The 16,043-nt window shown below is 34.9% G+C and overlaps 1 protein-coding gene across 6 annotated transcripts in view; it reads right to left on the bottom strand.

Annotated features, from left to right (window-relative positions):
* Positions 1-11,710: 11,710 nt before the first annotated feature.
* LOC134540366 (gastrula zinc finger protein XlCGF57.1-like) overlaps positions 11,711-16,043 on the bottom strand; it is a 105,480-nt gene continuing 101,147 nt past the window's right edge. For all 6 annotated transcript variants that reach the window (XM_063383048.1, XM_063383050.1, XM_063383049.1 and 3 more), the window contains one exon: positions 11,711-15,710. In XM_063383048.1, the coding sequence (XP_063239118.1) occupies positions 14,203-15,710 (1,508 nt within the window). In that variant the 3' untranslated portion in view covers positions 11,711-14,202. The remainder of the gene's footprint in view (positions 15,711-16,043) is intronic.

Raw genomic sequence — 16,043 nt, 5'->3', positions numbered from 1 at the left:
GTGGTGCTGCAGCTGACAGTGTTTACAGACCTACAGTATGGTGGTTTCCTCTGATGGGTTTCGTGAAAGACCACATCCAGGCCAGAAAAGGAGAGTCAACAATGCCTTCTTCGTTGCAATGCAGAGAGCCAGCATCAGCGAATGTATCTGGAACACTGCTGACTGTAGAGGTGGGTTTTTCTTCTCCTTCTCAATGTAGGACTGCATTGAGTCTCCCTTGTTCTGAGTTTGCCCGGTGATGAGACATTTATGGGTAATTGATTTAATATGAAATACCTGCACTGCATACAGGTACATGACTGCAATGAATTTGTGCTTATTTTGATTACAGAAGTTGTTTGAGTAAAATATTACATCTTTGTTTGTACATTCTTGTAAAATAATAGGAAACACAGTGTTTTAGATTTATTTTTATTGCAGAAACACATTCACAATCCTGTAAAATGTATGAGTAAATTAATTTGTGAAACATAAAGCCAAAGGCCACATCACTAATGTTAAATAATAACTTAACCAAATATATATTTACAAGCATGGAAATAAAGCCAAGCACCTACAGCCTAATACAGTACAATACCTTTATTAACTGATGAACCAGATATAAATTATACCAAGCATCAATGAACAATAAGTATTTATTAAAGGAATTTCTGGTTGCTTCAAGTGTATTTCCACTCATATACATATTTACAACAAAGTTTGGTTATGAAATTGTAGACCTGTATACCTGTATTCCAAAATTTATGATAATAAATGACATACACAGTCATGCTTTCAAGGCTAGCAAGCAAAAAAATTAAGTAATGCATTATTTGTTTAGGAACAGATGTGCCTTTTTTGTGTACTGCATTAATTTAGAAATTGAATTTATTGACACATTCCCACTGCCAAGGCACAGCGCCAATATTGTTGAAATAAGCACATAATTTGTTTCTTATTTCAATTGCACTATTTTGGCATCTATTGCCTATGTGTGCCCTAAGGCCTTTCAGACTATACCCTTGTTTAAATGTTGAATTTTGAGTATCTTCAGTTTCTATGCCACTTAGGTAACTACTTGAATGTTCTTGTATTAAATAATTGTGAAGTGCACAAGCAGCGAGTGTTATAGTTTGAACCTTGTCAACTGACAGATTAATTTTTGTAAGGAGCACGCGAAACCTATTCGCCAGGATGCCAAAAGCGTTTTCCACCACTCTCCTGGCACGACTTAAGCGATAATTAAATACTTTGTGCTCTTTTGTCGCAAACCTTTGACTGTATGGCTTCATTATATGCGGATGTAAAGGAAATGCATCATCTGCAACTAATGTAAATGGCGATACAATATTTGTGTTAGGTAAATTCATTGGTGGTGGGAAGTTAAGAGAATTGTTCTTGACTAATGAACTTAATTCGCTATTATTATACACACCACCATCACTAACACGGCCATTGCAACCAACATCGAGAAAGAGAAATCTATAATTTGCATCAACAACAGCCAAAAGTACAATACTATTAAAACCTTTGTAGTTATAAAAATATGATCCATAACATCTGGGGACTTGAAACTGAATATGCTTTCCATCCATAGCCCCTAGGCAGTTGGGGAAGTTCCATTGATCATAAAAGTCTCGAGAAACCTTTAACCATTCTTCTGTAGTGTTGGGAACCTGTAAAATAAATGTTTGTCATGTACCTTTTGTACACGCTCTTGTTACAGGATGAAGAAACACAGATTTTTTCACAATCATTGCCTGCCAGTGATCTCACCCACGAACAGTCTATTCCAGTAGATCACGAAGAAACAATTGATGTGTGCATGCAAGAGGTTCCAGATGAAGGGACAGTTACTGCCTATGATTTGTCGCCTGCCCCTTCCGGTTCATCTAGTATAAATTCTGGACCAAGTAGGAAAAGAAGGAAAGTGAATAGCGACATGGCACCACTTTTTGAAAAAGCAGATACAATTTTGAATACTGTGCAGTCCAGACTTGGCTCCCAGTCACGCTCAGAATCCGGCACACAATTGTTTGTCAGATTTTTGGCTGAACAGCTTGAAAAGATTCACGATGAAGAGTTAAGGCTGGTAACACAACACAAACTGCAAACAGTTGTGATGGAAGCGCAACTACAAGATATGCGGAAACGCCGACCAACGAACAATATAACCTATCCCGAATATTAAATAATTTTGTTAAGAAAAGTGTGCAAGATAAATGTAACATATTTGTTTGTATTTTAAATTGTATTTATTTTCATCCTGTTTTCCAAACTTTTGTTACCTATTTATGTTTACTTACCTTTAAATAATCGTCTTTTAAGGCATCATAAATAGCTCTACAGGTAGGTGGAATGATTCCGCTCAATGTGGACGCAGGTATTCTGTATGCAAAGCTCAAACTTTGGTAAGTTTCGCCCGTTGCCAAAAACCTCAATGTAACAGACAACCTGAAAATATAATATACTTGCTGTAACTCATTCAAAATGCTTACAAGTGTTATGTTTTTCTCATATAAACATATACCTACCTTTTCTCAACAGAAATACTTTGCCTCATATTTGTGCTCTTTTTTTTAATGCGTGATTCAACTACCCTTTTTAATTTTTGAAATGATTGCTCATCCATACGGAGGTAGTTTTTGTATGATTCTGGATCTTCCATTTTTAACTCCTCGTTCACTAGCCTATGTACACAGCCAGCCCCTTCATCACGCCTCTGTATCCAAGGTCTTGTCCACCACCTACGCCTTCTCCATCTGCTACTTTTCAATGCACATGCTATTTGTATAGCACAAATAACACCTACAACACCAAGTACTGCTTCAATGTCAGAATTTTTCTCCATTGTTGAAACACTATTGTTTACAAACTTTCTTGTTCACCAAAGAGAGTTGTGTGTATGGTTCACACTAGCTAGTATACAAGTTAGAGGTCACTTTCTTGCACACTTTAGATGGTCACTTTCTTGTACAAGAAAGAGTCCCGTGTGTAGTAGGCTTAAGTGGAGTGTGTTAGAGGTGGGTTGTTACAGCAATTTTCGGTATCTGTTCCAACCTGATACTGATACAGCATTGTACCATGTTACAAGTCTCTGATACTTCTGTATCAGACGGTCCCAGGAGGCAACAAAGCTCCGCGTACGCAGACCGTGCGACCGGAAGGAGAATCTGATACATTATTTATCACGCCTGGTAATTCTCTACCTCTGTTACTCTCATGCCCGCCTGATACAACCAGTATCAATCAGTTAAACATTCACTGCAGTCCTGGCCGTGTATCAACATGTTGCGGGCTGTCATGCTTTGTAGTTAGTATATTTATAGTGAAATAAGGAATGGATAAGTGCACGAAAAGACTTCATTTGTGTGGAATTTTTTCACGGAAAATAATGAGTTTGCTAATTGTAATTTGTGTAAACAAAAACTGAGTTATAAATCATCGACTAATCTGAATAAACATTTGAAAAAACATTGATATAGTATGCTCACTAATGTACCTATCTGTTTTTTTTATTTTTTATTTTTGATAAAATCGTGAATTTTTAATGTATAAAAACACTAGTTACTAATTGTTTTCGAAAAAAGAAAGTCCATATGTTGATTACATCTGTTATTAGTGTCAACTGAGAATTTATTTGCATTTTCATAGCTGTTAGGTGCACAAATATAAATATTATATCCTGTATTAATGTACTTTTTAATATTAAAATTTCATTAGTTTTATTATTGAACGAGACGGTGCACGCACTGCGCACTGAGCATACTTTGAAGTAGGACAATAAACAAAACGACTTGTAACCAGGGCTGCCACTCTGATATTCATGAAAAACCTAGATAACCTACAAAAAAACCCAGACACATGGGTAAAAAACCCAGATGCGTCTAAAATGCTATCGTTGAAAATGTTTGCGTACTAATTCAAAAATATAAACATAACTGGTTTTAGTATAAAACAATTAATTACCTTACAAGACTGAAAACGGTTAAATACAACCAATACAAGAAAATTACACTGCAGCAAAATGGCTGTATAAGTAATTCTTGGACCAGCACATATCATAAAAAAACCTACAAATATATACATGAGAAAACAAACACCATCACTGCATTCTTTAAACCGGTAATTGTTTTTATAAAACTGCATCATGTACGTTAGTCTTTATTCAGAGTCTGATTCTACAAGATTGGTTTGAAGGTTAATTGTTGCATTGGTTTTGTGTTCTGCAAGCCTCTTTGAAGAATGTGTCTAATTTAATATTCGACTTAGCTTCTTGAAAACTAGTTTTGTGTTTATATGTATTTTTGTGTGTGAAACACATAGACTTGTTTGCATTTATCAAACAGATATTGCAACAGATACAGTAGCTACTACCTTTATTATTGTTTTAGGTATAAAAATAATTAAAATTATAAAAAACCTAGAATTGTTGGAATTCATTATTTAAAAACCCAGAAACCCAATCACCATTGGAAAAACCCAGATCTGGGTGGAAAAACCCATGAGTGGCAGCCATGCTTGTAACAATATCGCTTTGCGCCTCTCTTTCAAGGCTTCAACGCCTTCCCCTGCGCTTCCTCCCCTACATTCTTTCCCTTCTTTATCCCTTATTCGTCGTTCCTGCTCCCTCCCCTTTCACAAGCTCCGCCCAAGTGACCGTCATCTGCGATCGGGTACTGCGCTCATTGGCCGTGGTGTTGTTCCAGGTGAATTCTGAACTGATACTAAAGTCTCTGATTTTTTTCAAGTGTACTCGTTTGCCGTTCCTGATACAGGCGCGTATCAGTGACAAAGTATCAGGTTGATACTTTTCGACCCACCTCTAGAGTGTGTACTTACTGCGGCGATTGTTACGCGTTCGTTCGGCTTGCATTTGGATCACAGATTTTATTTTTCTATTTGAAGTTGAAAGGTTTATGTTGCATAACTTATTAATTTAAATTGTTTGGCGTGCTCTTTTATACTTCACGTTTTAAATAAACGTACTTTCAATGAATTGGTTTTGATTTTTATGAATAACTTTATCTAACAAAAACATTTTTTTCCGCATATCGTTGCACCCCTACTTTTCAAACTTGATTTAAGAATAAAAAGGGCGACAATTATGCGAGAAAAAAACCATATTTTAATGTGTAAATTATTATGGCATTTGTAGCCTGTATAATTGTTCATGAGCGTACGTTTTGATACTGATAAAACACTTGTGTGGTAGAAAAATTTGGCCGAGCTTTTAATGCTGACGTACTATCGTAAACTAATGCCTCATGGCATGCCTAATTTTGTATTTGTAAACCCTGGTAAACTATTGTGCCTCGTGGCTTGATTACCTTATTAAGGCGATTGGTGCACGGTAAAAAACGGTCACAGGCCCGAAAACAATGAATTTTGTATCATATGACCACTAAAGAGTCTAGATGCCTATGTGGGTGACCGTTACTATGTAGGGAGGTCAGGAGCTTAGTTCCAGCTCGTCAGTGGCGAGATGGCCTTCATACGGGAAGGGTGTCGCTGGTGGTCGCTCTGCGGCCTGCCATCTAGCGGGAACTAACAAAACCTCGAAGGTTGTATCTCGCTCTCCCTCTAACACACAGCCGATAAGGTTCTATCGTGCCCGGAGGAGGGGAATGTTTATCAGGTTTCTCTTTCACTCATTCTTCGCCATGGGGAGGCAGAATGGATTATTTTTTGTCCGCAACTGCGCAGACGTCATGTGGCCACTCCCGCACTCTTCTCACTCAACTCGCTCATTCTCTCACACTATTTCAATAAATCTTTTTAAATCTTCAACATCAATACTTTAAACCATTGCGCTTCCTACAGATTAATTATATTTCATGCAAGTGCCCGAATTCAGCTGCAAAAAAATAAAACGTGTAGTCAATTTTTTTCTTCAAAAACCTTCCCAAACACTGTGTGTTAAAAAAAATTCTGAAAGCCCATTTTTCTAGATAAATGGAAATTCTAAATCACCTACGCCACAAGGAAACATTGTGCTTTAATATTATGTAAAGAAAACACCTCTTAGTTTTATAGTTATGTAAAGGTGGTGTGATATGTTTTAGATGTCGCACCATCTTATCATCCATGTAGAAGAGTTACCCGAAAGGCTAACAAGACTATTGCCATGGAAATGGAAATATGTTTAAGGAAATATTTTTCAAATGTTTGTAAACAGTAAACAACATATAAAAAATCTTATAACTGTAAAATTAAAATACAAACAACCCTATTGCAAATTTAATTTCAATATGAAAAAGTCTACAATAATGTTTACAAGAAACGAAATTGCAATAGCAATACAAAAATATCGCAGTTTTGTTACATTGTTAATATATATATTATTTTTAATAAAGGCAATAAAAATGACATACTCAATATTTGGAATACAATAAATACCTTAAGCCCTACATAATTGCTGCGATATTCACAATAAATGCTTTTCTTAAATATAGTAATTAAAAAACATCATAAATAAATTATGAACATACATATTATGGTGAAGGAAAGTGGACACTATCACACTGAAAAATCTTAGAGGGTAGTTTTCCTCATCTTATTTCTTTCTTTGCGTTTTTGGTCTTGTTCGTTAAAATATTTCATGTTCAAATACTTGATACGCATATACGTTCTTGTCCTGACAAAACAGTATATAACTTCTTCTGGATATTTATTTTCAGTAGTTCCGCAAATAATTTTAGTCAGTGATTAAAAAATCCGCTCTTTTTTGCACAAATTGTTGCCATGAATATTATCAAAACACATTTCAGTGATCTTTATTAATTCAAAAAATTCATTAGTGGGACATTTTAAGTTACCCTTTGATTGTACATGTATCCAGCTATCGTCTTCCGAATTGAAATCCGTAGTGCCAAGGTCAGGATATTTATTTCTGAAACGGTGAGCTATATAGCCAGAAACATATTTCAGCCCTTCAAGAGAAATTTCGTCACTTGAAAGGGGCCTGGCCTCTAAATCTAAGTCTATTTCTTCCATGTCAGCAAGATCTATTTCATTTAAAGGTGATTTCTCTTGAAATGTCTTTGTAAAATACATTTCCTTGCACAAAAGTAGTTCTGTAATTTCATTCTGATAAGCACTGTCCTGTTCCATTTCATTTGACGAAAAATCACTTACCAAACACATTTCGTCTGTCTTCTCATTCGTGTTTTTCCGTTCAGCAAAAACTGCTGCAGAATGTTTTCACAATATGTAGTTTATAATTCTGTATTTAAAGTAAATGGGCGACAGATGCGTATTTTATTACATGCTTTATATTAGCTTCACCTGTATGTTTGTTTGTCTGTCCGTCTGTAAAGCTGGGTTTACGATTGATTTCCTTAAGAATTATAACTTAACATCGAGCACACGATTAAGTCAAAACTACATTTTCCAGTTTATGATTGACATAGAAGTCGTTAATTCTAACCAATCACAGCACAAAACACATGGTTGGCCATTGATCGAAACGGAGAAGCAGGTTTGAAATAGGTTATTGACAAATGGGATATCTATTTTTCGAAATGGATGATGATTACAAATGACAAATATACGAATTCTAACCCAAAATACTGCCTCGCTCGGTCCAATAATAAGACATAAACTTCCGGTTGAAAGGTTCCGGTTTGTTGTGATTGGTCGCTTCCCTTAAGTCTTAACGAAAAATATAAAATATAACCATTTCTGTTAAGTCTTAAGTCATCATATGGTTCGCACACGACCCGTCAAAATTCACACACAACAATCATAAACCATTCCACTAGTATACATAGAGTCATATGGTAAGTACACGACTAAGTCTTAAGTCTTAATTCTTAATTTTCAATCGTAAACCCACCTTTACTCTTTCGACTAAGAGTGAGTGGCTTATCACTGTAAAATGTCCCACTAATTTCATCACGTTCGATTTAAAAATGATTTTTATTGTTTAACATATAAAAAGATAAACATAGCCTTGTGGAACTAATCGTTGTTAAATATTTTAAGGGTAATTAGTTGTGCTAAAATGGTCTAGTCACGTTTTAGGTTAACTATTTAAAATTTTTTTTTTGTTAAAATGGCTGCAGAAGATATCTTGTTCTAAACAACCAAACATTAAAAATAAGAAAAATAAAAAAAGTGAATTTCGGTTACAAAAACTAAAAAGTGGTCTAAGGCGCGCGACTTCTGAGACGTCAGCTTACGGATTCAGCGATCGTGGGTTCTACTCCCGGCCACGCCGGAAAAAAAGAATGTTTTTTTTTTCTTCTGGTAAATTCTAAGATTATATCCATACATCTAACTGTAAATGATTCGGAGAGACTTTACCATTTCTTTGTGACGTTTCAACTCCAAATAGTTATCTCAGATGGTAATAGGTAGTGTCGGTAACTCATTTCCCTATGATAATTATATACATAAATATAGTTTAAAAAACTAAAAAAACATGCTTTTAAAGAATATCAAACTAAAAAGTTAAAAATAAATATAGTTTAAAAAACTAAAGAAACATGCATTTAAAGATTATCAAACTAAAAAGTTAAAAATAATTTTAAAATTTAATTTATGACAATAGTATATAAGCAATACTAGTATAAATGAGAAACAAACCTTGGGCCGCTTAATATACAAAAAATATGGCACAAAGCACCTCAAGCTTTTTTTCTCATTTATACTAGAATTGCTTATATACTATTGTCATAAATTAAATTTTAAAATTATTTTTTACTTTTTAGTTTGATAATCTTTAAAAGCATGTTTCTTTAGTTTTTTAAACTATATTTATTGATGTTCCATACCTCTAATATATGGACAGAGAAAAAACCACTCTAACACATCTTAGTTCAGTTTAACTGTTAACAAATATTTATATTTTCAGGTCCTATACATATTTCCGAATGTTTTACTGACTGAGTTATACTGGACATTAATTAAATTGATCTCTGATATTTATACTTTTAAACGAAATTTTGAATTTATCATTTTATGTAAACTCTAATGCGTTAAAAAGTGTAACGCAACACTACACACAGGTAGTGATGTCTAGTGCACTGCCCTATGCACATTAGTTAACAAAAAAATAAAATGAAATATTAATTACTGATAAATAATACCTTGATGTCGTGATACAAGTAACACATGCTTATCTGATATTTATCTCAATTAGAATACGAAATAGGAAGATAAAATAATTAACTGATTTTAAGACTGATTTATTACTTACACAGTACAGTGCATTTTGAAGACAAATGGGTCTTAAGAAGCGAAAATCGTACTCGATTAAAGGATGGTATGGTGTTCGGTATATTAAGGTTTCCCTCAAAGTAACGGTTTCAGAATGCTTTTAAGATATTATTTACATCCCAATATAAGTTTAAAACATTTCTCTTAAGAGTGTGCTTCGTAGCATTAAAAAATGTGCCTTAATTATTTTGCAAATTTGTTATGGTGACGATGTCAGGGGTTTTCGTAATTTTTTTTTAGAAATATAGTACAGTATTAGCAACTACGTTAAGAACTGTTATTTTATTCACACAGAGAAAAGAAATACAAAATGCTAAAATTTGGCGTTTGTCTTTTTATATACTATATAGGTTTGTTATTATATGTGTGTTGTAACATGTATAAAAATGTTAAATATATTCAACAATATTTGGTAATTATACATATTAAAAAACTTTTATGTACGCGACTTGAAACTACGTGAAAGGTTTTCAGTCTATAAAGGCCTATTCTATGATTATTTAAAATTATTAATTCTTATGCAAACAATTAATAAAATTGGAAGTTTCTTACATTGTCAGTATATGCATAGCATTACAGTTATTCCAAACAATTCTCTACCAGTGTTTACCTAAGGTTTGCATGTTACGTTGGTTCTTCTTCTAATACACGTATATTACAAGAGGTTTGTAATAGATTAAATGAGGTAAGTAAGAATTCGTTTTTATAAACGTTGTGTATGAAATTATAAATTTTGAGATGTATAATAACAAAAAGAAGTGCGTTCCGAAGACATATGTCGGTAGTGTTACCCACTGAAACATTATTCCCACTTCAACTCTCTGTAAAAATAAAAGTATGGGGTTGAATGCGTCAAAAGGGGTATATAAATAAAATTTGAGGCTTCTTCCTTATTTCATACGCTAGTGTCCCCCACTTACAATTGCAAACAAAAATTTTTCCTCGATGTTGTAATTTACTCTGCGCAATCACAAAAAATGTTGGCAGTAAATAAGTATTTAATTTTTAAAAATGAAAGCATTCATGTTTCGAAAAAAAATTATAAGCGATGTGGGGAAAAATGTTTATAGATACTCCAGTAAAATTTTCAGTTTGATTGTTTTGATAGTTTCAAAGCTGTTGCGAGTTTAGTTTGGAGGATTCTCGGCCGCGCGAGGCGAGTTTGGCTCTTTTTCATTTTCTTCCAGCGTAGGAAGCCGATACCCGGCTTCACCTCGCATTCTCTGCTGGCCTTCCCTTGTCCTCTCCAGATGTATTACTGTATATTAGCTCCATGAGCGCGACCTTGAAGTCCCTTCGTTTATTCGGTCTCCTCTCCGTCATCCCTCTACACCCCATTCTTCCCCCTCCCCACCCGCAGGCTGCGGCCCGCCGGCCGGAGCTCCGCCGGACTACCTGGTTCCGACAAGCGCCGCCCTCAGCGCCACGTCGCGGGGACATTCTTCCCGGCGGCGAGAGTTTTACACGCAGCACTAGAACTGTCACTCCAGAGGGCATGTTTTGAGTCGGATCGTATCAAAAACAAAAGGATATGAAAATATATACATAACTCAATAGTGTTCTGCCAATTATGTTTTCATTTTCATTTAAATTTATTCTTTAAATCGCTCCTGAAGTAGTCCAGCAGTGATCAATGGAAATTGTCAATATTAAACTGTAATTTTGACGATGAAAATTTTTTCTTCTTACTTTTATATGTGCAGAAACCTATTCGTACACTCGTTTCTTGAACTATACTTAAGTTTAACATAATTATGTGTTATCTAAATAATTCTGGCTTGGAATAAAAATAAATGCATTTAAAATGACATAACTCAGTAAAAAAAAGTTTATTAAAAATATCCTAGGTATATTATGTCTTAAAAAGAAGCATCAAAAATAAATATGTACAGTTAAATTAGTTTTGTCGTAATATTTTCCATGCACCAATCGCCTTAACGTATATTGTCACAGCGTTTATGTACCGCCCTTTCAATTTTTTTTAAACAACTTTGATATGTACCTGATATGTGTATACTCAAGCGTTTGTTTAAGCGTTTAACTGTCATCAGCTATAAGATTCTGCCCTGTTTACTGGCACGCATGTTGAATTTTGTTCATATTTTTTATATAAAAAAAATTATACTTTTTCTTACATGATTCACATCTTGAAAACACTTTAGCTCTCTGTCATTTCCCCTAATTGAAGGGGAATACTTATTTATTTTGTGCACGCCAATCTTGCGCACTACTTTTCGTGAATTTGTAGTCTGTTTGAACTTTGGGTTCAAGCAGGCTGCAACATATTTGGGGGAATGCAATTTTCAAAAAGGATTTTCTCAATCTCAAGAATGCCCAAGTTGAGAAGGTAAAAATATTTTTACACAAAAGACTAGTGGTAGAGGACAAATCAGTTTCATGATTTCATCACTTTCAAATAAATATAAAGTTAATTTTTCCTCAAAATTTCTCGCAACTTTATCAAAACTTCTGGCAATATACCAAGTCATATAACTGCAAAGGTTAGTCATACAATATAAAAATATTGTTTATTAGAATACATAACTTTTAAAAGGTTCTTGATGAAACAAAAAAAAACAATTATTACAAGTCTCCAGAATACAACAAATAAAAATATTTACTAGTAATATTTATAAATAATAGTCTATAACATATTTTTTTTTATAATGTTACACAACTTCTATGAACAGGTGCTATTTCATATTTAATTGTTTGTGTCACTGCTTAACCTTTAACAGTAACATAAATAAACAAGTTTCAAACATAATCTGTTTCTGTTTTATAAGCACAGTACACCATAACAAGATAATTAAGTGATGAACTCAGATAACACTATGCACTTTTGATATTAATCAATTTTCTATTACCCACAGTTTAAAACTAAAATTGACCTACTGTGATTGATATAAGGCATCATATAAATAAAATTGTAAAATATTTTATGAAGGGTAGAATGTACACAAAGAATCACTTTCACAAATACATAAATACTAATATACACACAGTAATTAAAGAGTCATAATTAATTACGGTATTCACCTGAAAAAACTACGTCCTCGAATAAGCCTTGCACCGTTAATATTTTGGCCATAACCAAAAATGTTTGTTGGTTAGCATAAGACTCGCATAATACTTTTAAAAACAGAATTGGTAACCATATTTCAAGATTCTATTAAATTTTTTACGGAACTGGGAAAATATTCAAAATTATAAACTGCCTTTTAAGTTTTCTGTAATACTTATAGCATTCTAGATACCGGTGCTGGCATCTGCAAGTTATTTTTTTTTCAGCACTCTCAATTCTTTCCACAAGAGTAATATGCATGTACCATTATTTCCAGGAAAAATCTTTATGTCCGTACACATCGCAAGATATCAGGTAGTAAATATTTTATTCCTGGATTAACTGTAAATCACAACATGTTTACCGTGATGTATCATAAAAAGTATAAAGTAATGTAAAATGGCAGTGAAGCGGCAAATAAATAAGGCTCAAGTGCATTTCACGATACTATATTCCAATTAATTGAAATTAACAGAGGGTAAAGCGATGACAACATTTTAGTAAGCCAAAGATGTTGGAATATAGTAATGGAACAGAGTAATGAAGTGAAGGTATTGGTAGTACCGGAGGTAAGTGTTTTGATGTTATTGTGTTCATTTGTTTGTGTTTTTAGGAGTAGTAAACGAAGTTTACATGGGAGTGGTGTTATGTAAGTTTTTTTTGTCTACACTATAGGTATTAAGAATATTAAAAAATTTGTAGTGAACATGTGTGCAAATAAATGTACTTGTATCTAGCGTGCAGCAAGATGTTGTGTATCTGTAACAGATTGTTATAAAGATGCAGTAGAGAGAGAGAACTTGTGGATTGAGATTGTATTAGTAAATGGACAAACAAGGGTTAGCATTTCGCGAGACAGAAAAATGAAGTGGAAAAATGGGAACTGGATTTGGAGTGAATGATGAAATTGTAGAGAAAAATTGATAGTATAGAAACACTGCAGTAAAAACAAGAAAGGTAAGTGGGGCTGTATGGATGTGAAGTTTTTGAGTTTTGTAGTTGTTTTATGTGTATGTCGTGTTATGCGTTAGGTGATTGTTGTGGATTTAATTTAGAGTAGATGATGGTTTAGGTAATCATAAAGTAGATTTAATTTCAAACTCTATTCTTTAGGGATACTATAATTTGAAGTGGTGAAAGAGAGACATTTTCCAATAACATTTTAGCAATATTGTGAAGCAAACTATAGTCCTTTACAAATAAATTATGGAAAGTAATAATATTATAAGAAAAAAACCTTCATGGTATGACGTAGACTGAGTGTAATTTGCGATACCAGTACACCTATCCCTCACTTAGCACGACTAATTTGTTCCTAAATATGCTTTTGTGATTCGAAATCGTATATTCTGAAGCATTAGTTTCCATAAATAGCAAGGCTAATTTAATTAATGTGAAGTAGGCACCTACTTCTTCTGTTGCCGTTCCTTCACTTCTACCTCCCCTACCCCTTCCACCCCTCTGTCCCTTCTGACGTTTGGTGACGTTCACGCCGGTGTTGCATATAAGCCTGGTCGAACCCTCAGCCGGGCTGTTTTGCCCGGGGTCATCAGCTGTGTGGTGGTGCGTCGAGGACCGTGGGTGAGTGTGGTCTTGTCTAAGGTTATCGTCGGTGCCACACGTTTTATCATGTTTGAATTATGTTGAAGTGCTTGTTGTGGCCAAATGCAGTTTAGTAGGTAACTTTGTTTGGTTAGTAGCCACCTTTTAGGTTTGTCTTACATTCCAGTTATGAGTCGCCTTAGCTTTGGTGAGGTGAGGTTAGACGGATTTCCGTGCCTCTAGATAGTTTGATTGGTCACGCGCTCTTATGACTCAAAAAACTTAATTTCACTTATGGAAAGAAATTATAGAAATAAAAGTGACAAGACTAAAAATAACGAAATATCAATACGATTTGCTGTTTTCCTTTTCTGTTGCTAACTGCATGTAAATGCCTACAGAGCTAAGTGTACTGTATTAATGTGAATCCTCAAATTACTCTTTTCAGCAAACTTAGCTGAACACAGAGCACATGAAAATGGTCTTTCCTCAATATGTTTCATAAAGTGACTACAAAGACAACTCTTTTCAGCAAATGTAGCAGAACATAATGAACACGAGAATGGTCTCTCACCAGTGTGTTTATTAAAGTGTCTACAAAGACGACTCTTTTGAGTGAATGTAGCAGAACAAAATGAACATGAGAATGGTCTCTCACCAGTGTGTTTCATTAAGTGTCTACAAAGACCACTCTTAAAAGTGAACGTAGCAAAACATAATGAACATGAGAATGGTCTCTCACCAGTGTGTTTCATTGAGTGTCTACGAAGATCACTCTTTAGAGTGAATGCAGCAGAACAAAATGAACATGAGAATGGTCTCTCCCCAGTGTGTTTCATAAAGTGGCTGTTAAGAGTTCCTTTTTGAGTGAATGTAGCAGAACATAATGAACATTTGAATGGTTTCTCACCACTGTGGATCCTCAAATGTAATATAAGAATACTCTTTTCAGCAAATGTAGCAGAACATACTGAACATATGAATGGTCTCTCACCAGTGTGTTTCATTAAGTGTTTATGAAGACCACTCTTTTGAGTGAATGTAGCAGAACATAATGAACATGAGAATGGCCTCTCCCCAGTGTGTTTCATAAAGTGTCTACGAAGACCACACTTTTGAGTGAACGTAGCAGAACATAATGAACATGAGAATGGTTTCTCACCAGTGTGGGCTCTCAAATGTACAACCAAAATACTCTTTTCAGCAAATGTAGCAGAACATACTGAACATGAGAATGGTCTCTCACCAGTGTGTTTCATAAAGTGTCTACGAAGATCACTCTTTAGAGTGAATGCAGCAGAACATAATGAACATGAGAATGGTTTCTCCCCAGTGTGTCTCATAAAGTGGCTGCTAAGAGCACCCTTTTGAATAAACGTAGCAGAACATAATGAACATGAGAATGGCCTCTCCCCAGTGTGTTTCATAAAGTGACTACGAAGACCACACTTTCGAGCGAACGTAGCAGAACATACTGAACATAGGAATGGTTTCTCCCCATTGTGTCTCCTCAAGTGAAATAAAAGAATACTCTTTTCAGCAAATGTAGCAGAACATACTGAACATGTGAATGGTCTCTCCCCAGTGTGTTTCATATAGTGTCTATTAAGAACACCCTGGGAAGTGTATGTAGCAGAACATACTGAACATGTGAAGGGACTCCCATTGTTGTGTTTGCCACTGATTTTGTTGGGAATCACAGATGCACCTCCCTTGAGATTCACCGACTGTCTTGTTTCTGTGCCTCTCTCCTCCACACTCGGTCTCAACATCTCCGAATGAGCCGGCTGAAATGAGCGACTGGACTGTGCTGTCATCTCGTGATCATTCACGGCTGGTTCCGTGTCTCTTGCAACCACGGTCCCCCCTTCCTGCTTGCACAAGTCACTGCTTCGTCCGTACTCTACAAAAGACAACATGATAAATGTCAGAACATGAAACAGAATTTAATGTAAGTATATAATCACAGTGGTATGTTTCACACTGTCACATCCAAATGTCTCTTGCGCCAGCACAGGTTGTCGACTTTGTATCTGTTTGATACGATAATAACTAGTGTTTACACTGAAATGATAATCCGTGGAACTTCTGGGCATGTCGCACGCAAGCACGCACGCACGCGAGCACTGCTGCGAGGGAGAAACCCAACAACTATATCATCAGAGCAATGAAGCAGTCATCCCAAAAGAGAATAGTCATGTCATAAACCAGAATAAAAATACTAGCTGTTCATATA

The sequence above is a fragment of the Bacillus rossius genome, chromosome 16 (genome assembly GCF_032445375.1).
Source record: "Bacillus rossius redtenbacheri isolate Brsri chromosome 16, Brsri_v3, whole genome shotgun sequence".
NCBI lineage: Eukaryota > Metazoa > Arthropoda > Insecta > Phasmatodea > Bacillidae > Bacillus > Bacillus rossius.
Note: the sequence above shows the minus strand (reverse complement) of the source record. Positions and strands in the feature narration are given on the sequence as shown.